The 25,195-nt window shown below is 43.7% G+C and overlaps 1 protein-coding gene across 2 annotated transcripts in view; it reads right to left on the bottom strand.

The window, feature by feature from the left end:
• The window catches only part of SPRED2 (sprouty related EVH1 domain containing 2), a 124,247-nt gene that overhangs the window by 42,955 nt on the left and 56,097 nt on the right, over nt 1-25,195 (bottom strand). The window contains exon 1 of one of the 2 annotated variants that reach the window (XM_067007499.1): nt 11,628-11,868. The exons of the other annotated variant lie outside the window; for it this stretch is intronic. Within the exon in view, the coding sequence (XP_066863600.1) occupies nt 11,628-11,644 (17 nt within the window). The 5' untranslated portion in view covers nt 11,645-11,868. Of the gene's footprint in view, nt 1-11,627; nt 11,869-25,195 lie in introns of those variants that run through there. 2 annotated transcript variants of the gene reach the window in all.

Genomic DNA, 25,195 nt, shown 5'->3' with positions numbered 1-25,195 from the left:
TAATTTCCCCACCCTGGGGATCCAGGGAACTGGCGATTCCTGGGCATATGGGCCCCTTAAATCCTAGGTGGGTTTCCTGGTTGACAGACCACTCCGGACCTCTATATCCTTATTTGTCAAGTATCTCTACAGTGGATAATTACCTTCATAGGAGGCTCTGGAATGCATTTTAAATTATTTTTGAGTTTTAGGGGCTTCCCTGGTGGTGCAGTGGTTAAGAATCCACCTGCCAATGCAGGAGACACAGGTTAGAGCCCTAGTCTGGGAAGATCCCACATGCCGTGGAGCAACTAAGCCCATGCGCCACAACTACTGAGCCTGCGCTCTAGAGCCCGAGAGCCACAACTGAAGCCTGTGCGCCTAGAGCCCGTGCTCTGCAACAAGAGAAGCCACCGCAATAAGAAGCCTGTGCGCCACAAAGAAGAGTAGCCCCTGGCTCAGCAACAAAAGACCCAATGCAGCCACAGATAATAAATAAATGAATAAATAAATAAATAAATAAATAAATAAATAAATAAATAAATTTATTTTTGAGTTTTAAAACACTGGCTCCAGAAAATTAACTCATACGACCCTCCACCACGAAAAAAAATCCTTCGATTTGGAAGTAAATATAATACAGTTTTAAAAAAAATTTAATTTACAATCCCACTGAATTCAACAAAGTTAAAAAATTTTTTGGAAAAGATTTCTTTTTAAAAACCCAGCATCAAATGATACTCTGCACTGCCTCAGATGAGGATTATGTTAGCACAAGGGGGATAATTCCATTTTAGACTCTTCCTTTCAAGGCAAATCTTCACCAGGCAAGGCTGCCAGACCCACCTGGACGTGTCGGCATCCTGCCTCCACTCCTCGTTCCTTTTACCTGTACATCCAAGAACCATATCTGCTGTAGACAGTTACTGAAATAACAAATAAATATATCCACGTATCTGTGTTTTATTTTAATGTGAATTCTACCGTAGCCTTACACACCGATTCTCTAACATTGTTAACATGGATATTTTAAGATCACCTAAAACATTTTAGGAAATCATAGTAAGATTTTATCACAACAGTTCATTAACATTAAAGGCAATTGATGGGGGATTTCTGAGTTATTCTCAAAAATCATCAAAACACGAACAACTTTGACATGAATAAGCCACTTTAAAAAATGAAATTTATCTTATTCAAACCAAAATAGAATGAATCTGCTTCTTACAGACTGAAATGGTTCTGTCCTAAAGGGTGAGTTTCAGGGTGATCACACAGTGCAAAGTGGGGACAGAAGTCCTGGTAGGCGAGAGGCCAAAGTCTGTATCTAGGTTTATGATTTTGCTTTTATTGTCTGCTGCTTTGCTGAGCCCAGAGTTCAGTGGGGTTCATAATTAATCAAGATCAAAGGATTACCAACTTGAAACAAACAAAATAACCCACAGCTAAAGAACCCTTTCTTCTCCTACCTTTTTCTCCAAAAGCAATTAATTTTCTTTGACTTTCCCTCTGTTTTACACACCCTTCCAAAAATGGTATTTATGATCCACATTTAAACCCCCAAAGACCAGCTAATGGAAATGTGAGATTACTAAACAAAATTAACTCTCACCACATTAAAGTACACATGTAATAGAAAAATTGGTGCTTCAAAACACAAACGGCAAAGGGAGTTGTTTAAAGTTAATCATCTCCAATTCAGGTCCTTAAATTGCAGCCCTTGAACTTCTGCACCTGACTTTCTCAGAAATCTTCCCTTTCTTTTTGTTTTTGTTTTTTTTTTTCTTTTTGCGGTACATGGGCCTCTCACTGGTGTGGCCTCTCCCGTTGCAGAGGCTCTGGACGCGCAGGCTCAGCGGCCATGGCTCACGGGCCCAGCCGCTCCGCAGCATGTGGGATCTTCCTGGACCGGGGCACAAATCCGCGTCCCCTGCATCGGCAGGCGGACTCTCAACCACTGTGCCACCAGGGAAGCCCCTTCCCTTTCTTAACAAATTAGAGAAAACAAAAAGGAAGAGAGTGCTTAATGATCACATGCTGAATTGATCCAGGAGAAGCACACCATATCTGCAACTTACTTTGAAATGCATAAAAAAAAATAACAGGGTGTCTCGGATGGACCGAGGGATGGATGGATAGATTATGTGGGTGGTAAAGCAGTCAAAGTAAAATGCTAGTTTGCAGGCTGGAGCTGGTGGGTGTTGACTGTATACTTCTTTCAACTTTTCTGAACACTTGAAGATATAAGGAGAAAGAGAAATTTTATAGTGCTAGATTCTAAATGGAGATCAACACTAAACCTAGAAGATGCTGACAAAGGTACTGAAAAGTCTGGTTATTTCTCCTCACGTGATCCAGGACACATTTTCCATTATTTACCTGTCACCTACCACCCTCCACTCCAAAGCAAACCATGGTCAAAAGGTTAGGAAACTACTTTATCAACCTATGTTAATACCAAATTCTAAAGCTATAAAATCCTTTACAAGCCAGTCTTTAATAAGACCTGTTCTCAAAAGGAGGTGATAATTTCGCCCACAGGGAGGAAAGTCAGCATGTCCTGTTATCGACAGGCTGACTGGATTATGATCCACGGGACAGTGGACACCCTTTCAGGAGGCAAGAATTACCAATTCATTTAATTCCTTTTCTTCTAGGATTCTGCCACTTCCCTCATCAGAGATGAAAAGCTTACCAAACAAATAAAGCACATGTGAAGCATTTGTTCTCCCTTAAGAATTCTGGACCTCTTCCTTTCCCAGGTAGAGACTAGAATAGAGGTAGGCCTGCACGGAGAGCTTAGGTCTTCAATTATCACTAGTGAACAGCCACACAAGTTAGTTACTCACTTTTTAAGCTAGAAAGAATCGTAGAAACTAGCTACTCCAGACCCTTCACTCAGATGGAAGAATTAAAATCCAGACTGGAGAAGGGACTTGTTCAAGGTCACTGGCATTTGGGACGGATAAAGGACTAAGATCCAATCTCCAAACAACTCTCCCAGACTCCCCACACTTTGTTTTAAAGGGGTCCAGAATTGTGGCAAAGGTCTCATACCTCAGCTAGGTCATCCAGAGGATATAAGAGAGGTTATTCTCATGGGTCTCTTAAAACGTACCGGGTGGACAACTGATTGTCAAAGGAATCAAAGAGCAACGAAGAAGTATCACTCACATAGCCGCATGCAAAAATGGCAGAGCTGGGGGTGGGGCTGGGACGTCCTCCTCAGTTTGGCAAAGTTCCACACCAACGGAGGCAAATCCTCATTTTTGGATCCACAGGGTGTAGCTAGTGCCCTGCGTCAGCAGACTTGACCTCTGTGGCACAACTCCTTCTCACTCCTGGCTGAGACACCTCAGACCCACTGAGCCCCAGTTTGTTCATATATAAAATGAGGGAGGGGGCCCAATGACCTTTGAGGTCCCTTTTCAACTTTGGCCTCTTTATAACTGTGTTAAAAAAAAACACATGGCCGTAAAGTCATGCCAGAGGACTTAGCAAATATTCTACAAAAGCATATCAGAAAACTTTCAGCAGTGAAATGCAACTGAAAACATCTTTCGAATTGAAGAAAAACTCTGAAACCACAAAGACCTGAAACCACGACAAACTAACAGATAGGTTCCCTCAGTGTAAGTGGTATTATGCAATTATAAAGCTCCCAGGAACAAAGCTGGGCTATCAAAGTACTATGAAAAAGCAAGAAAATGATGAAAGTTGCATTTTAATAAGATCCTTTGAACAAAATAGGTACAACCTAGCCATGCGGCTGGGATTACACATCCACAAATGCGAGATTCTCCTTAGCCACAATGGAAGAAAATTGCCAAGACATACTTATGGAGCAAATTCAGGCAAAGAAAGAAGAGGGATTTGTCTCTTTTCTCCCAAACAGTTCATCCTATAAGCTTTATCATTTGACTCAAGACAGCCACTCCAGTACCAATCTTTACTACTTTCAGTGAGCAAGAGGGAAAATGTTAAGAAAAAGTAATGAAGCGATTGCTTAACTTAAAAATTGGGAGAGACATTTACTTGTAGACCTTTGATAAAGCAACTCTGTGTACTTCAGGTTTCCCATTGGGTCCAGGCTGCTTCAATGTCACAAATGAGCTCCGGTCAAAAAGTTTTCTTGTAAATCAGTTGTTTGAAACGAGAACATAATTTCCCCACAGAACAACCTCAAATGGTGAGCAGCAAGGTTCCCAATTCAGTCCATGGAAGCTTAATCAATTCCTAAAATACTTGAATCACAGGTCTATTCCCAAAGGCTTTTTACTGCCCACTGACAATCTCCTTAACAGAAGCCTGTTTCCCTCCTCTGGTGGAACAGCCAGTTCCACTCGGCTCTGGCTGGGTTTTGCCGCGAGTTTTCCTCCCGGGGGGTGGGGTGGAGGAGAAAGGGCAAGCAAGGAGAAGCTCTTAAACTCCTCACTTAGGCTGCATTTTGGGTCTCTGGAATTTGGCGCTACTGGATCTTGAAGAGGGCAGAAAAGAGCCAGCCTGATGATCGCCTGCTAGTAAGGCTGAGAAATCTTTACACCTATGCAAGCAAGCAGACAAACCAAACAGAAGGCACGTAAGGTACCCAAACTCACAATGACTGGTTTAAATGCAGTGTGACAATGGTACCAGTACCAGCACTTTAGGAATGCCAAACAAGTGTCCCTGGGGAAACTGTTCTTTTCTTTTTTAATAAATTATTTATTTATTTTATTTTTGGCTGCTTTGGGTCTTCGTTGCTGCACACGGGCTTTCTCTCTAGTTGCAGTGAAAGGGGGCTACTCTTCGTTGCGGTGCATGGGCTTCTCACTGCGGTGGCTTCTCCTGTTGCGGAGCACTGGCTCTAGGCGTGTGGGCTTCAGTAGTTGCAGTACACAGGCTCAGTAGTTGTGGCTCGTGGGCCCTAGAGCGCAGGCTCAGTAGTTGTGGCACATGGGCTTAGTTGCTCTGCAGCATGTGGGATCTTCCTGGACCAGGGCTCAAACCCGTGTCCTCTGAATTGGCAGGCGGATTCTTAACCACTGTGCCACCAGGGAAACCCTGTTCTTTTCTTTTATGATGGCAATGACTGCTGGTGAGCAGTTAGAAAGGCAGCCACAAGGCAAGGTTCACAGGATCAACACACAGCAGCAACTCGACTAGCTCTTTTTTTGTTTGTTTGGTTGGTTGATTTTTTTTTTTTTTTTTTGCGGTACGCCTGTGCGGAGCACAGGCTCCGAACGTGCAGGCTCAGTGGCCATGGCTCACGGACCCAGCCGCTCCGTGGCACGTGGGATCTTCCCGGACCGGGGCACGAACCCGTGTCCCCTGCATCGGCAGGTGGACTCTCAACCACTGCACCACCTGGGAAGCCCTCGACTTGTTCTTGATTTACACATAGAGGGACAGGATTTGACCTACGAGGGCAATTTCCTTCTGAGATACTACAAAACAGAGCCATCCTCTTGGTACACGTGCTTCCATTCAGATTCTTTCCTGACATAAAAGAACTGGGGGGTAAGGAGAATGTATAGGCCAACTAGCTACCAAGCTGGCTCACAGTTTCACACCATCTTCTTAAAATATTGTTTCATTTGTAGGAGAGTATTCTAGTTTGATCTCAGAAAGAACTTCCAAGGAACATGCGAGATAATTAGGAAGACTAATAGCCATTTGATTTTAAGACTCATGATCTTCACGGATAATTGAGAGCCTTGGAGGCTAATAAGCTGCTGAATATGGGCTTTCAACAGGCTCGCTCCAGGGAGCCTGACCAAGCTATTGGTCATGCAGTCAGCGGTAGCTAAAGACCACTGCCTGAGGCAAGTCAATCCAGCAGTCAGGGCCAACTTCTAGCAGAGAGCTTTACAGGCAAGGTGGCAGTCTGTGTGGCCCAACAGATGCAATTACACTGCCATGAAGCCATGCTGTGGCTGCAGGCTGCCATCTAGTATCAGGAAGAAAGGATGAAAGGGCTTCTGTCTTAATGCCTGATCAAGAGGAACTACTCACAGCCCAGCTCATTCACCAGTGTGCTTCAGCAGCCTCTCAGGACTAAACCCACCCCAAGGGAAGTCACAATCCCTGAAGGAAGCATCCTGGACTGAAAATTGCTCCATACCCAGCAAATTCCCACAGTGAGAAACTCGGTATATGAAAGCTCTTGTGTAAACTGAAAAGGCTAGATAAACACAGAGTGATTTGACATGATGGCACTTTTCCTTGTGTGTTTGAATATAGGGAATTAACCCTCACATTTCTCGAAGGTCAACTCCTATTTCAAAAGACAATTAATTTCACATCCACGTTCACTGAAGCATTACTCACAATAGCCAAGAGGTGGAAACTACCTAAATGTCCATCAGGGCATGATGAATAAAGAAAATACATACAACAGAATATTTTTCAGCTTTAAAAAAAGGAAGAAATCCTGTCATATGTTACAACATGGATGAACTTTAAGGACATTATGCTAAGTAAAATAAGCCAGTTACAAAAAGACAAACACTGCATGATTCCACTTTTAAATTGCATTATCTAAAGTAGTCAAACTCATAGAAACAGAAAGTAGAATGGTGGTTGTGAAGAGCTGGGGTAGGGGGATATGGGAGTTGTTTAATGGGTATAGTTTCAGTTTTTCAAGACGAAAAGGTTTCAGAGATGTGCTGTATAATAATGTACATATAGTTAACACTAATACACTGGACACTTAAAAATGGTTAAGATGGTAAATTTTATGCTATGTTTTTTGCCACACACACACAGTCAATTAATTTGAGAAATAAAAAGGGGCCACTTGAAATAAGTATACTCAATCAAGAAGGACCCCAAATTCATAGATTTGGGACTTTGGCTAAAGAACATTTCTGTTGTCTTTAATTAAACATTACCTCTATTTTAAAAAACCCACAAAACTCTCTTCTAATTATGAATGTAGCATATGTCCACTGTGCAAACTACATACATTATAACCACGCTTTGATTTAAGAAATATTCTTCTATACTGTGACGAACAATTAACAAACTACAAGACCTTCTCACAGTAACTATAAAAGATTCTGTCACTTATAACTATAACTTATATAGTTATAAGTGACAGAATCTCTAAAAATGTTTTTTATAATTAGTACCTTTTTATTTCTTCTATACCAACCTCAGTTTTAAAAATTATTTAAAACACACACACACACTCACAAGGATTTTCTAATGGTTCCATTTCTTCAACATGGGGGCTAACGATGTTTTTTTCTTTTCGTATTTTTCAGAGGAGAAAAAGGGGCTGTTTCATTTTTCTTTGGAATGAGTTCCTGCCAGATTTTGCACACTGCAGTTCTTTGGCAATGTGATGGGAACACATGCCCACCCACAGACACTAATTTTGCTCCTTACCCTTCCCAAGCAGCCTCTATGACACATGCTGTCTATACTCCATTTGATGGAATTCAAGAGGCCCAGTCAAACAGCAGGCCCCGCGGGGCCAGAGCAATGGCAGGCAACCCATCGCTTCCACTGGATGGGCACAAGGCATAAGTGTTTAAAAGAAAACCACAAAAAAGCCAAACCCAACTTGTACGTCTCCAATCTGAAAATCTTTACAACTCTATGAATTAACACTGAAAATGGGGGCTTCCCTGGTGGCGCGGTGGTTGAGAATCCGCTTGCCAATGCAGGGGACACGGGTTCGTGCCCCGGTCCGGGAAGATCCCACATGCCGCGCAGCGGCTGGGCCCGTGAGCCATGGCCGCTGAGCCTGTGCGTCCAGACCCTATGCTCCGCAACAGGAGAGGCCACAAGTGAGAGGCCCGCGTACCACAAAGAAAACAAAACAAAACAAAACAAAAAACACTGAAAATGAAAAGTCATCTCTTGGGTTGAAATCTGGAAAGAGATGGTATCTTGCTGTGTGGTTCCTTGCACAGAGCTCTGTGAAAACAATGCAGCAAACTCCCCGAGCCGCACTCAAGAGGGTGCTCAAGGAAGGCAGCCTGTCCTGCAAGCCAGCAGCTTTCTAGGCTGAAGTGCCACCCTGGCACCAAGGCATTTGCTTGCTCTTTGGTGATTATCAGTCATGAAGAAATGCTGGTGATTAAGAATCCAACTATGAATGGGCACGGCTTCCATAACTGTCCCTCATCTGTCCTAAGACAATCTGGGCATAGATGACAATGCAAACAGGTTGTCGGCAAACTTATACCTGGAAGAATGCTCAGGACTAATAAGAGTCCATACTGGTTTGATAAGAGAGCGGTCATTCACCCCGTTCACATCCTTAAGAGCGGGGGGTGGGGTGGGGGTGGGGGTGGGGTGTTTTGATGCCCTAAGGCTGTTTTGTACCTGTCTCTGGCTTTTCTGAGCCACAGGAGAAAGTTGATATTCCCAGATAACGATACAAGATTTATCTACAAGTGCTATTAATCCGACGCCCTGTGTAGGCAGAGTGGCCATAAACCCCGGATGTGGGGAGGACAGTGTAACAGCAGAACAGTGGGCAAAGGACAACAGGCAACGGACAGGTCCAGCTCTCCCCCCAGGGGCTACGGTTACAACCACGCATCCATAAATCATCCACCAAGTACAGAAGAACAGACTACAAACCCACCGAACAGGTCTCTCTAAATACAAATAAGTATTTTTAAATGTTGATAGATAACCTATGGTATTTTGAAAGGATTACTGAATTCATTATATTATAGCTTTAAGTCATTAGAATATAATTTTAGCCGATGCTAAAAAGGGGAGGGTTCTTCAAAACTCAAAGATTGGGAAAGACTGCCCTCGGTGCTTACTAATCTGTGCCACTAAAATATCCAGGACGCTCTAAGCTTTCAGAATTCACCCTCCCTGACTGCCACTCGCCACAAGGAAGAAGGGGAAAAAAATCCTTTGTCCCAGGTTGTTGGTCTATTTGGCTCAGAAGACACAGCCACTGAAACTATCAAATGAATTTTTTTTTTTTTTTTTTTTTTTTGCGGTACGCGGGCCTCTCCCTGTTGTGGCCTCTCCCGTTGCAGAGCACAGGCTCCGGACACGCAGGCTCAGCGGCCATGGCTCACGGGCCCAGCCGCTCCGCGGCATGTGGGATCTTCCCAGCCCGGGGCACGAACCCGTGTCCCCTGCATCGGCAGGCGGACTCTCAACCACTGCGCCACCAGGGAAGCCCTCAAATGAATTTTTGAGTAGGGCAGTTCTTTCTTTGATATGAGAGCCATCCAAGAAATGATAGATTCTGAAGAACCAGAAGGGAAGAGCTAAAAGTTGCTTCTACAAAGAACAATCAGTGGCTCCAGCTAATCCATGAATAAAAAACCCAGGAGGAAACTGTTGCCTATAACGATGGATCCCCACTGAAGAGGGAATGAAACCAAGGACAGGGCTGGGCCCGGATCACAGCATTTTAAAATTTGACACTACCTAGCGCAGAGCTCTGAACAAGGGCAGCATCTCACTCAATAGCTTCCAAGTTGAATGATGGGAGACCCACGGTACCGACTGTGCTCTGTATCCCCTCCTCTCCCTCAAAAGGAAAAGAAGGAATGTGAAAACCACGTGGTCACTCTAGACTGAGGCTCTTGGGGCTTAACATCCAAGGGGCTCCCAAAGGCTGCCACAACCCCAGCGGTGACTATCACCGCGGATGACAGAGATCAATATGCCCTGAGGGTGAAAAGTAACCAAAGCCGACAGAAATCACACAGCCCCGAAATAATGCGGACAGAACCTGAGTTAGTCTCGACTGCACCAATCACAGGAGACCAAGGCCTTTTCACAGACATAGAAAAACGCCAATAAATCAAGAACTTTAAATGAAATATGTTTATATACCTGCCTGTAATACCTTCTGTAGGCCTCAAGGGAAAAAAAGATATCAAAACCTAAGATTTTAGCGAAATCAGGGCAAATTAGCTCATCTCCCCTTAATTCACATTATTTAGTCACATTATTCTTCTGATGACTTTTGACAAAATGAGCCCTGAGCTGAGTGTGGCATCCACCAAAGCTCCAAGAGACCCCCGTTCACTGTAAGATGGCAAAATTCAGGCTTTAGTTCATGCTACATTTCTAAAGTAGCTTTTCTTCCATGACTTAAAAAAAAAAAAATGTTAATGAGAAGGAATGAAAAGGACTCTCACTTTGAATCTGAAGTATTTTTTTAATATCGCCAAGTGCTATTATTAAATATTCACTATCTATGCATGTGTACACACACACATATAAAAATAAGCAGTACAGATGTGGGCAGGAAAATTCTTAGCAAAACTCCCACATATTTCAAATACTGTTCTTGCACATTATTGTCCTCTACCATAATTAGCATGTTACAGCCTAACAGGTGGCTTTCATTTATAGAATGCAAAATTAATGAAATTTGGAGATGGTCCTGTCTTCAAAAACAAACTGGCCATTCTAAAAATAGTGTACCCCTTAATCTACAAAACAAACAGAAACACACCAAACAAACTCATGCTGGCTCACCATATCATTGGAATTGCTGAATGCATTTTAATAAGTAGATTTAATACATTTACTGACAGTTTAGAATACACATACCTCAAGGAAAACAAGTCATTATTATGGGCTTTACAATAAAGGGGAAGAGGAAAAAAAAGACTGCCTGTTTTTCCAGCTCGGTAACCTCAGATCTGTTTAATGCTCTCTGAGTGATAACAAAATTTACCACCACAGACAGGGCTGCTCCACAAATGCTAAATCTTAGGCAAATTTGTGGGCAATTGTGTTACAGGTCCTGACCCAGCCATTTTGGACAGACAGACCAGAAAAGCATAAATAGCACTGCTATAAACTAACTATAGCTCTGTCCCTAACAAGTAGGATACAAAAAGTATTTTTAAAAAATATGAGGAGACACTGAATGGACTGTCAACACTTGGAGGAATGTTTAATACACTCAAATAAACAAGATATGTGCCTTAACTAGTCAGGCATTGTTTAAATTTAGTGAGTGAAGAGAGGGTCAGACAGGCGACACAGCCTCCCAATTATGCAGAACAATCCTTCAGATCATGTGAAAGCTATAATTAAATGTTGTTACCAAATCTCCACCACCCTTTCTCCCACCTAGAAAAAGTTAATGCATGAATTCAGTATGAGCAAATTATGATTTGCAAAAAAATATTCACTTAGTAGGGGAATAAAGCTTCCTGGCATTAAGTCATCCATCTTGGAGGGGTAGGAAAAAGCACAATATTGAAAAAAAAAAATCCAACATAATAAATAAAATAGTTAATTAGACCACCTCCTTAGTTCATCTCTGCTTATTCATTTTTTTTTTTTTTTTAAGTTTTAAGCTACCCCACTCACCCCCAAAAGGTATACCACCTCTGCTGTTTCCTAGGCAGCATCTTTTAAACTCAGGGCTTAATAAAACGGATGGGTTAACACCACTTCTATCTGAACATCTAAGGAGAAATCTGTTTCCAGAAAGGAACATGAGTGGACAAGAGCTCTGTGTCAATCAAAAGACAAGTGGTTACCTATCTGTCCTCGCACGCGGGTGCACACACACACACACACACACATGCTTCAGTTCTGCACAATTAGAATAATATTTCCCCCTCCCTTAAAAAAATGTTAAAAGCAAACACCAGATAGGTTAGGCAGAGGAGAACCACAAGAAAATGAACTTCATATAAACAGTAAGCACATACCTGGCGGGCGATGCCATTTCCTCTACATTGTAGAGCCCAAGTGCTGGGTATTAGCATTATTACTACTATAGAGCTTCCGATAAAAATGGATCGGCTCTTGCGGACCTGAGAACCAGCTGGCTGCTTGAGAAGTGGTTTCCCCCATATATGATTCAGTCTCCTTGACAAATATACTGCATCGCACTGGATGAGTCATCTGAGGGTTAGTCCACATTTTATAGGCCTGTTGTGTCATTACTCACATTCAACATCCTGCTTCTCAAAAGTGGAAGCTGGAAGTCTGACAGCTGACAGATGCTTTTTCCAATTAAAATGTTGTTTAAAAAAAATTCCTGTAAGTTATGATGATCAGTCATTGATGATACTGTGAGATGCGCAGGGAGCAAATGGCACGGCTCAATACCCCAGATTACAGTCTATAGAACCACCAGTGCAAGTTGTCTACCCACCCCCATCCCCAAATAATTTTGTTCAGAGTTGAAAGGACCCTCCCTCCTCTTTTAAACTATCAGTGAAATCAGCATGTAGATTCTTATGTTGTAAGGTTACCTAGTTGCAGGAGCTTTGTTTAAAAAAAAAAAAAAAAACACACATCAAAATTTTGTCCCTGGAATAATTCTGTTAGGTGGGATAGTGGCATTGGGTTTATAAAATGTCTACTTTTAAGAAACAGTACGCTAGGGATGAAATGCTATAATATCTGGGATTTGTTAGGAAATATTTTTGCCCCCAAAAGGGGAAGTTTACAGAAATGCGACACAATCTTGATAACTGTTGCATCTGTGTAGTAAGTATATGGGAACTGGCTACATTATTCCCTCTTCGTTTGAGTAGCTTCGACAGTTTTCACAACAAAATATTTTTTAAAATTAAAAAAAAAATTCAGGGCCTTCCCTGGTGGCGCCGTGGTTGAGAGTCCGCCTGCCGATGCAGGGGACGCGGGTTCGTGCCCCGGTCCGGGAAGATCCCACACGCCGCGGAGCGGCTGGGCCCGTGAGCCATGGCCGCTGGGCCTGCGTGTCCGGAGCCTGTGCTCCGCAGCGGGAGAGGCCACAACAGTGAGAGGCCCGCGTACTGCAAAAAAAAAAAAAAAAAAAAAAAAACCAAACAAAAAATTCAGTCCTATGGGCTAATCTTACCCACACAAGGCAATTTTCTAGTTAGGTGGGAACTCACCATACGTGTGAATGGGAGCATCGTTCACACAGGGCAACCAAGCGGCCCTTGGGGCGTGGGGGAGTGCCAGCTGGAAGGTACGATATACGTGTCCTGAGGCCACCGTGAGGGGGCACCCACCCCCTGGCCAATCAATGCCTGGTGCCCTCTCCTCCCAAGACTGTCTGGTGGTTGTTCCACAGGCTTCCTTTGAGGACTTCACTCGTGAGCTCAATGTTGACATTACGAGGGATGGGTGACTCTTTCCAGCTTCCTTATGTGGTTTTGGAAAGGTTCCATGAGAGATTATAGAAGTCCCATCCAAGTCCTCTCACACCAACAAACCTAACTGGGAGGTGGCATGGCGTTCGCACGACTCGTTTTAGGCTCAAATTGGATTACTTAAACCACCTGAAGGAGGAAGACTGATTTTATGGCCAAGAGAAACCCCATATGTGGAAGCTCCAATGTATGTTAAAGGAAATCACTGTTGAACCTAGATGTGTAAAAAGCCATCTTTGTTGGTAGGTATGTTCTCAAAGTGTGACAAGTCATCACAGGACACTGGAAATACAGAGAGGTCCTATGAAAGCCTAGGGCCTCGGGACTGCTCCCTTGAGGGCTGACACCGAAGGAGAAAGGAGGAAGTGTCAGGTCGAGACTCCCACCTCAGCCACCAGCCAACCCGCCTCAAAGGACTGGGCAAAGAGGGCTGCAAACGGTTGTGATGGTCCTCACACCACATCAAGTGACCCTCACAAATCCAGACTGTTCAGGACTGTGTGAGCTGAACTGAAGCCTTCCTTGGTTTTGACAGATTCTTTCCTCAATCAGACTGTAAGCTACAGGCTTATCAAAATGTCCCCTCAAAATTTAAAAATAACCTTCCACACACTTGCAAAGTATGACTGACCTTAATGCAACAGGTAGAAATGGGAGGGATTAATGAACTTCTACCCTAATTTGAGTTTCTGTAGTTAAGAAATAAATCCATACTTCATTAAAGAACCGTATAACTCATATTTCACTAATGAAAAATACAAGCGTAGGGACTTCCCTGGTGGCACGGTGCTTAAGATTCCACACTCCAATGCAGGGGGGTCCTGGGTTCAATCCCTGGTCAGGGAACTAGATCCCACCTGCCACAACCAGGAGTTCGCATGCCACAACTAAGAAGCCAGTGAGCCGCAACTAAGGAGGCTGCGAGCTGCAACTAAGACCTGGTGCAACCAAATAAATAAATATTTTTTTAAAAATACAAGAGTAATAGCAATAATAATGTACATACACACAGAGAAAAGGAATGAGAATATGGTAAAAACGGTAAAATGTTAACAAATGGAGAATTCGATACAGAGGAGTCCTTCACACTATGCATTTCTCACTTACAGAAAAGTTGTAAGTTTCAAAATAAACACAGAAGCACAAGAAAATACACAATCCCTGTTACAAAAACAAAGAAAAAAAGATTTTTATGGATTTAATAACCACCATAGTCTTGCTGCTGCTACCCTCGCTCATTAAAAAAAAAAAAAAAAAAATCTTAGACCATAAGGAAACTTACCAAAATGTAAATGTTAGGAAAGTCTCAGGGTTAGAGCTTCTCAAAGGGTGTTCCTTGCAAACAATTTTATAAGAGGCTCCAAAAACAAAACAAAACCAAAACCCCCTGAACAAACATTCTGGGAAAACAACATACTCCATCCTTGAGAATGCCGTTTGTTTAGTGTTGCATTTCACAAGCTCATCTGACCACAGCAACCCCTCACCCATTACCATCCCTAAGAGCTGAAGAAAGCACTTTGGGAACTACTGCTGTAGGTAATGGGTTATGGAATGCTTTTTTTCCTGATCTTTTACTCTAAGTTTTCTTCAGAACACACCTCACTTATTGTAACAAAAGACATGCAGACTTGGTTTCTGCCATTTGTAATGGAGATTTCTATTTGGCTGACTTGTACACTGATGACCACCAGCAGCCTCCCCTGACCATGCTACAAGGGCCGCGCCACCATCAGTGCCAGTCGAGGACCCTTGCACCTGTGCACAGCAGGTTGCCAGCTCATGCTGGTGTTGGTGTTTCTGTTAAGAGCGGGTAGGCCCTGGCTGAGGCCATCCAGAAGAGCTGCCCGGGCCCAGCTCCACCTTGCCAGCCTCAGAGCACTGGGTCTTGGAACGTGAAAATCAGCCTGGAGGTCTCTGGCTTCTGAATTCCCTAGGCCTTTAAATAATCATCTCCCAGCACTGATCCTTGGATATTAAGAAGCAGAACTCCCTGGGAAGCACAGCAGAACATGGCTTCCGATTTCTTGTAACTCGCTAAAGGACTCTTATTTTTTTCATTCTTGCCATGTATTAATTTATACGAGAGTTTTCAGCAACTATCTGTTTGCATGTATTTTGGGGCGGGAGGGTGGCTAAAGTCCAAATACTGGTTAATGTCAAGATCTAAAAGCATAAAAGCAAACGTGAGTGCCAATGATGTAGGTACAGTAGGCTGTGCTGTGTAGTGGTAAAGAGCTTGAGCCTGGAGTTAAGCTATCTTGGTTCAAAATCCAGCCTGGCCCTTAGCTATGTTATGTAACTTCTCTAAGCCTTTGCTTCTTTGTCTGTAAAATGGGTATAATACTATTAATAACCTCAGAAAATTGTTCTGAATGGGATAAATGTGATCATTCACAATAAGTACTTAGCATAAGGCCTGGCCACATACAGAGCACTCATTAATTTATGCAAACAACCACCATGAGGATGTTTGCAAGTTTTATGAATTTAGACTGTCAGGGGTGGGCATATCACGGCCAGCCACCACACTGGTCTGTGGCCTATCGTCTGTGGCCACTTTAGAGCTACGAACGCAGAGTTGAGCAGTTGTGACAGAAACCAGATGGTCCCCAAAGTGAAAATATTTACTATCCAGACCTTTACAGAAAAAGTTTTTTGACCCCTGGTGATTAACATGTGGGTAGATAAAGAACCAGGTCTTTTCCCTATAGAAGTTTTGGTCGTTGCTCCCTTATTCTGCTTAATATCTCAATTTAGAATCGGATACACAAGCATTACTTATGGTGATTTGGTCCACATGAGCTGTGTAGCTCACGCTTTCCTTACAATGCAAAACACACACCACAGTGCTCTGTCTCGCGGTGGGTGGGGAAATCTACAGAGCCTGAGGTTGCCTGTTGGTCTTTCCGCCTCCCCTCCTTCCTGACCTCCCCGATTTCAGAGTCCAGTGACTGCAGCTGATGTGATTCCACAGCTGTAATTTCCCTCCCCCAAGTCACATCTGTGCATTATGTCGAAACCACATGTGTCCCCAGAGCCTCAAGCAAGAGGTGAAAGATGATCTGGAAGAAGCATTTAGGAAACTGAGCAAAAAGAAATGAAGGATGCTTTCAAGAGGGCTGGACAGCCATGGGCAGGATTCACACAGCACAAGTGGCCTTCAGAAACAATGGCTGCTGCAACACTGCCCCTGCCAGCAGGAGTCCTGTAAGGAGACTGGGGGCCAACCCAGAAAAATGAAGAACACACCTCAAAGGCAGGTCCCAAGACTCATCCCCACATCCAATTGTGCTGCCTATTTTCTTTGGCAGGAACGCTTGTTTATTTGGGGGAAATAAACCCACGGTATTAATGGATAATGCAGGTGAAGGGACTCCTGGGACTGGTCTCTAGGAGAGGAAATTTGAACAAAAGAAACCATTCTAACTGCCTTCAGTTAGTTCTCTTATCAAAAAAAAAAAAAAAAAAAAAGTCTTAGCCAGCTGTTCTGACAGAGATGAAATCTGGGGTGTACTTAGACACCCAGTTTTTCTGGTGGTCATTTGTCTTCCTGGCATACATCAACATCTCTGCGATGTCAATCCAATAGAAAACCGCCTGTGTTAAATACAAAAATGAAGGATGAGAGCTGGACTACAGATGGTCAAGAAAGAGGAGGGAAGCAGAGGATTTCAGAGATGGCACGCAGAGGGACAAATCGTACTTGAAGCCAAGTCAGTTTTCAGCTGTGTTCCTTAAAGTGTAACTGTCTAGCACAGGGGTAAAGAAAGGCTTTCTCCAAAGCTCACGTTTAATTTGGGGATGTTCAGCTCGGCCAGAGCCAGAAGACCTGCGATGATTAAATGCATATGAGCTGTTAAGCTAAGCAGATCTTTTCTTTCTTTTTTTTTTTTTTAATAATAGTCCCTATGATATGAGGACCTTTCAGAGCTGGGCTTGTGAATTCAGCCAGGTTTCTTTAGGGAAAGGCAACAGGAACTCACATACACCCGGTGCCCATTTGGTGTGGGGTACTCTGTATGGCTATATTAATGCACCCACAAATTTTCTTCCTGGCCTGTGTGGAGGAAAACGGGAATGAGCTACTAGGTCGATTTAGGCTAGATAGTCTGAATTTTTCAGCACAGGATGTTACACAAACAAGACTGATAAAAGAGGAAGAAGGAGTCTGAAATACATCAGAAATATGGGAATGTCACCCTGGGAAATTACAGAAGAAACCATGAACTTGATTAGCAAGGAATAGGTAAGAGCATTCAGGGTTCTGGGTCTATGGCCGAGCTGCAGGCCAGGCATCCAGCAGATCACTTTTCGCTTCCAGCCTGGAGAGCAAACAGGGCAACAGGGCCTGCCCTCAGAGACCTGGGCTGCAGACAGAAACCAAACCTACATCTAGGGGTGGAACTTTAAGTTCAAGGGATGAGGTTGCCTCAAGACCTGGAAAGACACACTTTCTCTCTGTCTCTGCCCCCATACACACACATAGGGAGTGCCTAAGGGGTGACTCTTCATGTACTTATTAACATGTGCTAGGCTGAACAGTGAGGTCTCTGCTTGAAATCTGCTTTAGGTTGGATGCTTATTCCTCAAGGTACACTCATTATCATGAGGATCACAGCACAGACTGAGCATACTAGACCCAAATCTGCCATCAGCCTAGCTCAGTCCAATCTGTTGTCTTCCTAACTTCAGGCCAGAATTAGACCCGAAGCCAATCAAATGCTGTATAATTGAAGGGACAGTCTTCAGAAGAGGAATCTACCACTCATCTTGATTGCTGTTGGTCACTAAAAACATATGCAAGACAATGGTAGTCACCTCTGTTTGTCAGATGGCTCTACAGGTATTCAGCTGTGGAAATAGAAATCTCTTCTGAGAACTCCCAAGAGTACTCTTTAATCATCTGCCTACGTATACAGCACACGACTGGGGTTAGAAATCCTGCAAATTTATTCTGTTGGGAGGCAGTAGGTTGGGCCTGGCTTCACCACTAGCTACGTGACCTCGGGCTGCAGAGTCCCTTCTTTGTGCCTCAATTTCCTTGTCTAGAAAACGCAGAGCTTAAACTAGTTCAGTCCTTGAAGCTCCAAAATTGTACAAAGAATGGATTGATAACAGCTAAATGAGAAAACTGCCTAGTAATGCAAGCAGACAGAGGAGAGAGTGGAGTGGAAGGAGAGCTGGGCAGTGCTGGTGGATCAAGACTAAGGGCTTGTGGGTGCAGAGCGATGTTCCTGACCCTGGATCTAAGAGGCCAGCTTAAACTAACCCACCCGCTTAAAAGGATGCGGATCTCGCAGCTTGCCCAGCCTGCCCTCTCAGCAAGCCCTTGCTGCCCTCAAGGGCAATAGCAAGGTCTCAGCCTGAAAGTCCCAGGGTGGGTGCGCCAGCAGGTGCCCCCAGAACGGGGCCCTGGGCCAAGAGGAGCTCTCCTGACAGTGCAGCCTTGAGGTCACATGGCAGCCACTGGCCAGGGCTGCTCTGTCCTCTCCCCCTCCCCATCTTACTTGTATTTAACCAGGAAAAAATGTGATAGCACACGGATAACCTAGGCAGTGGATAAATACCTCAGAAGTCCTCTTGCAGCAAGTACCTGTATATGTTGTGGTTATTTTCTATCTTACATGTTCTCAAATGTTTATATTTCAATAAACCTCTACCTCTGTCTCCCTCTCCCTCTCTCTCTCTCTCCCTCTCTCTCTCTCTCTCTCTCTCACACACACACACACACACACACACACAGGATGAGGATCTCATGCCAAAGCTGGAAATGACTTTTCCTTACAAACAACATTAGTCAACAATAGCAGCTAATGTCAACATTAGCCATGGTTGTATTATAGGCAGGTGCTGAGCCTTACAATCTCGCAGGACTTTTAATCACAGACAGAAACTAGAGATAGGGGATCAGTCTAGCACACCCTCTTCTCTGTCTTCATGGCTATCAGTATCACAATGACAGCATTTTGCTATGATTTGCATGTTACCCTTGCCACTGGACTTGAGATTCTTAAGAAAAGTTCTTTTTTACTTTTGTAGCTCAGCGTCTGGCAAATGGTAAACCCTTGGTAGATTGAGTTTCTTCCATTCATTCAACAGATGCAGGTTAAGCTTTATTGGTTTAAATAGGGGGGTGGAGATTAACTGCTACTGTTGACTAATGTTGTTTGTTAGGAAAAGTCAATTCAAGCTTTGGCATGAGATCCGCATCCTTTTAAATGTGTGGGTTAGATTAAATTTAATGTATTCTTTGCCACTATCTGAATCCTATTAAAAAATAATTGGGAAATAATATTTCCCCATTTTTCTATTTATTCATTTCTGATTTAAAAAAAAAAGATATTGCATGTAGGGCTTAGCCAGATTTTTTTCTTCCATCTTTTAGTTCAGCACCCCCTAGTGGCAAATAAGTGATTTACAGGTTTAGCACCTATGGGCCTTAACTGTTAACTAAAAACCAGAAGAGCAGCCTAGAATTCTAAAATGAACCTTAGAAATATCTACTTCTACACCAACCACATTTGAGAGATGAGGAAACTAAGATCATCGGCCAAGTTTCTTGTTCAAATTCAGTTGTAGCAGCCAGAAAGAACTGGGCCTAAAACTTCTGACACTAAGTCCATTGTTCTTTACTGAGAATTACCTACCTAGCTAAAACCAAAATCATGCCTAAATTCTGTCACATTGTTTTTTGTTGTTGTTTTTGTGTGTGTGGTATGCGGGCCTCTCACTGTTGTGGCCTCTCCCGTTGTGGAGCACAGGCTCCGGACACACAGGCTCAATGGCCATGGCTCACAGGCCCAGCCACTCCGCGGCATGTGGGATCTTCCCGGACTGGGGCACGAACCCGTGTCCCCCGCTTCGGCAGGCAGATTCTCAACCACTGCACCACCTGGGAAGCCCTGTCACATTGTTAACTTCTGGTTTCAGAAAAGCAATCAGAGATGATTCCAAAACAAGAAAAGTAGATGACGGTGTCCAGAATATGTACCTGCACTAGAATTCTCAGGTACCAGGTTAAATAAATCATCAGAAGTGTAGCCAAAGTTACTCATTATTCTGAAAAGTGTTTCTGACTTTGCCATCAACATTTAGGTTCTATCAGAAATTTTTAAAATGGGCCAGTGAAGCCAAGTTAGGGCTTGCCAGTCAATACATTGCAAACTATCAGATAAAGATTACAGATCACTGCCATAGGCACCAACTTCTTGAGTTCTATGTAGGGAAGGCAAAGGTGGTGAACACACAACTTGCTTCAAGTATCCCCCTTTCTCAGGAACCAAATATTTATAATGTACTAAAGGGACAGAGGAGGGCTTACTCACTCTCTTCACTTAGTTGCCATTTAAAAGGACAGCCTTCAAGTTTAACTAAAATAAGTAATAAGTAAAATAAGTAAATCAGATGGCTAAGAGGGAACAGTGAGGGGGAATGGACAATGAACGTGGGTCCCACCTATTTTATAGATGAAAAACCAAAGAGTAAGCCCCAAATGCGCAAACTGGAATAAAATATAAAAGGTACATTTATGGCAGAGCAAGAATAGGTCCTCAGTGTCCTTGAATTTCATCTTTCAGAGTGCTTTTAAACAAGGCTTCTTCCTTCGTGTTCTTTGTTTGAAGTCTCCCCAAAGATTCTCTCTGCCCCTCTTTCTCCACTCAAGGGGGAGAAAACTGTTCCATGGACTTCATTTGTTTGTTTCCTGTGAGCCCCGAGGAATTGCCTGATACTGAGAATACGCTGGATGTGAAGAGCAAGTCTTAACATCAGAACATTCCATGCTACTAGGGTGGGACCAGTTCAGCTCAGAGGGATTTTGCTACCACTCAAAAGAAGCTGAAAATAAATACAAACATAGACAATATGGCACACAGGATGCCAATGCGAAAGCAAAAGATTGCACAGAGGGATTAGAATGGGAAAGGAAGCCATGCCCACCCTCCCCAGCTCCACCTACCACGCCTACTCCTCAGAAGACGGCAGCTAAATGTGCAGGAGGACACAGGTAGCCCACCTTCCCTGTCCCGTACAGTTCAACTTTGGACCTCAGAATGAGGAAGGGGAAAAGCCTATGGGCTGCAGAATTGCACCAAATATTTATAATCTACTACAGAGCAAGGTATCATGGGAAGAACATGGCACACATTCCCTGGGCTGGCCACAGCCTCACTGGTCCATTTCACAACAGACCTGGCATGTTTAAGTATAGGTAATCAGTGGTCAGAAGCTTGTAAAACAGACTAGCTGGGGCATAACCAGTAATCAATTTATCTGTACAATGTAAGTATAGATGTATTTATCCCTTTTAATTCAGTTAATTGTTCTGCTTAGGTAACACATTCATGATTCATAAACCAAAAGGTATACTCCCATCACATTCCATCTGTCCTGTTTCTTCTCCCACCTGACAAGCCAGCAGTAACGACCTTTTAAAAGTTGTGTAACCTTCTGGGGTTTATGCAAATACATTTATTCTCACAAAAAAGGTAGCATGTCAGTCACATGTTCTGGAGCTTGCTTTTTATCCCTTGCAGATCTTTCCATATGGGAACATAGACAACTAATTCATTCCCTTCTTACATCTGTACAGTACCCAATTATAAGGATGCACCATGGTTTATTTAACCAGGTCCCTTATTAATGAACATTTAGGCTCTTCTAAACCTTCTGCCATTGAAAACAATCCTGCGATGAACAACTTTATATATATCAGAGTTGTTTTTATATATTAAGATGTTTACTTACTGCTCTGTAACTACCTGATTGTAGTACAGAGATAGAAGGAAGAAAATCTTACAACTACAAATCCATCCAAAATCTTGACTTCAGAAAAAAATCATATTTTGGAAGTATATAAAAGGAGATTTTGATGTGGTATGATACATATGGAGTAGGCACTCCATCAACATTTGTAGAAGGAGTGAGACAGAATTTAACTGTTATTATTGAATAACTGGATTATTATTCAATTATTATTGAATAATAATTGGATTATTATTCAATTATGATTGAATAATTGAACTATTCAATTATTATTTAAGTTCTGACCCCTCCAAATTATTATTATTATTCAATTATTATTTAATGATAATTCAATTACCATTCTTCTCCTTCTCACCCCCCAAAAGCCTCAGCACCCATCCATCCTAGGGGCCATCCAGGCATCTGCCCCTTTAAGAAATTCTAACAGCATTCTATCTCACAGACATTGTACCGAAGCGATGACTATGAGGTGTCTAGTGCTGCCTCAGAAGGCACAAGGTAACCCTCTCTGTCTCTAGTCATCATCTGAACCTAAACTCAGAGGTCCAGCTGGAGGTGAAGGCACACAGAGCCAGCTGCACCCCTGGGGAGGCAGGGCTGAGCTGTAGGCTGCTCCCCACATCAGAGCCTCAGTCCCAGGTGAACCCCCAGAAGTAAACAGCTAATAGGACCCCTCAGCAGAGCCCAGAGAGGGCCCAAGAGGCAGTCCTAGCCCTTCCCAGCCACCGCCTCCAGCACAGGAGCAGGAAATTCTAAGCTGTCCACGGAGCTGACTCATCTCTTTTCACAAGCATCCTGAAGGTTCTATTCTAAGTTTACCAAAGGGAACATGCCTTCAGGCAGAAGTAGAGCAGTACAGAAGTGGCTGCAGCTGGGGCCTCGAAAGAGCATTTCCTCTGTGACAGGTCAAGGTCCCACCAGAACGGCTAAGAAAAGTACAGAGCAGACCAAATGCCATTTACACCTCCTTGCAGAGGTCCACATGCATCATTACCTGTGTTTGTACACAACGATGGCTTAATTACCCCAGGGTTAAAGCCAAACATTAAAAATGAATTATACTTGTTTGGACCCGAATTGGAACAAACCAAATGTATAAAAGCATTTTTTAAAACAAATGGGAAAAAAACTGAACATGGATTTGTTATTAGATGAGATTACATAATTACTGTTAATTTTCTTAAGTGTGATGATGGTATTGCGGTTATATTTTTTAAGTCATTTCTTGGAGATACATATTGAAGTATTTATGGATGAAATGATGCATGGAATTTGCTTTAAAATACTACAACGCACCCCATCTCTTCAAAAAAGTGAAGAGGTGGTGAATGACTGCTGAGCGGTGAGGACATGGGTTCCATTACACTGTCCTCTTTTTTAAAAAATAAATTTATTTATTTTTATTTTTGGCTGCATCGGGTCTTTGTTGGAGCACATGGGCTTTCTCTAGTTGTGGCGAGCGGGGGCTACTCTTACTTGCGGTGCGCGGCTTCTCATTGCGGTGGCTTCTCTTGTTGTGGAGCATGGGCTCTAGGCACACGGGCTTCAGTAGTTGTGGCTCGCGGGCTCTAGAGCGCAGGCTCAGTAGTTGTGGCACACGGGCTTAGTTGCTCCACGGCATGTGGGATCTTCCCGGACCAAGGCTCGAACCCGTGGCGCCTGCATTGGCAGGCCAATTCTTAACCACTGCGCCACCAGGGAAGTCCTATATTGCCCTCTTTACCTTTGAGAATATGTAAAATGTTTCATACGAAAACACGTTGTTTTAATAGCTATATGCCACTGAGACCTCACCACCGAGGACGACAGGCAGTTCAACGCCTAGGATGGATGCCTTGGTCCCAGATAATAGAGTTAGTGACACCACAAAAGCAAGTCAACTCAGTAAGTAACTGCACCAGAAGATTTTTCTTCTTGTCAAGTAAGACACTGGTTCTCAAACTTGGCTGCACATTGGAAACACCTGGGAGCTCTGGTTGGGGGGGTGTGTTTTCAAATTGGTGCCTAACCTAATTGTTTGAGGGCATGGTCTGGATTTCTAGATTTTTCAAAGTTCCAGGTAATTCTAACGGACAGCAAAGTTTGAGAATCAGTGCTCCAGAAACCTAAAAGCGTGGTTCAGGAAAAAGTCAGGGGTAAGTGTGAGAGGACAGTGGAAGCTAAGACACCTTCTGCTTGAGTCTACCTGCAACCTCCTTAGTCTACTCAGCTGTCGGTCCAGGGCCCCCAAGTCTGGGGTCCAGTCCAAGCTTCCCTGAATTACTGGTGCAATTAAGGAGGACACTAGAGCTATACAGTACAACCAGGGACTTGGCAAATAGATCAAAGCCAGAAGCTGGGCCTACTTTAAATCCAAACAAGAGATGACCTGTTATCAACATCAGGCTTAAAGTTCACATGACCGTCCACCTTCACTCACCTGGGCATTAATTAAGTGCCAATGTGCATCCTGCTGAGGCCACACTGTGTTTACCACGGAAAAGCTCCTGTTCTAAGAGGAGACGGTGGGCCTTAGGCAGCTTAATGGGTTAGAGCTGCTGGGCAATGGACCCCTAACAGCTGACCTTATTCAAAGCAGAGAGGAGGTGGCAATTCTCCTCTTGGGAGTATGAGCCTCACCTCACAGAGGGACTAGGGAAATTTTCCTGTGACGGGTGGCATATTCTGATGTACAACTGTGGGTCTCTGCCCACATTTCTGTGGCAATGGGGTTAATTCTGGTGTCATTCTCAGGGCCCTGGGAGAGGTGGAGAGCTTGCATCTGTCAAAGCTCCTCATAGACAGAACCCCTCTGACCCTCTCCCACCACCACCCTGAAGTGTTATTGTGTTCTCACTTTACACAGGACAGAAACGAGGCCCAGGCAATGCTATGACGCCATAGTCAACCTGGCAATAGAGAGCAGAGCTGGAGTTCAACCAACCAAATTCCACAGCCACGTCCTCCAAGATAAACTGAACGTGGCACCTCTCACACCCACCCATAGAAAATAATCCAAAGGTTTATTTGGATTATTAAATAAACCTTTGGATTATTGGTGGCCCAGCCTTCCTGGATGAACCTATTAGTCATCATGAGCATCTTTAGACACCAAACCCTTGAACTTGCTTCCATCATTCCACGGGGACACGCGTTTGTCCTCCACCCCTGGTGAGCCCCAAGCTGAGTGCCGCTCTCCAGCCACTCAGAAGTCCGTGGAATCCGGAAGGAGGGAGGAGTCCTTCTCACATGCCCAGCTTTAAAGTCCTGGCGGAGGACAGTAAGCTGAGGGCCCTTCGCTAGACATACACACACTCCCACCTTCAGATATGAATCCTGTGCATCACAAGGGGTAAACACACCCGGAGTACACGTCAACCCAGGGC

The sequence above is a fragment of the Kogia breviceps genome, chromosome 11 (genome assembly GCF_026419965.1).
Source record: "Kogia breviceps isolate mKogBre1 chromosome 11, mKogBre1 haplotype 1, whole genome shotgun sequence".
Lineage (NCBI taxonomy): Eukaryota > Metazoa > Chordata > Mammalia > Artiodactyla > Physeteridae > Kogia > Kogia breviceps.
Note: the sequence above shows the minus strand (reverse complement) of the source record. Positions and strands in the feature narration are given on the sequence as shown.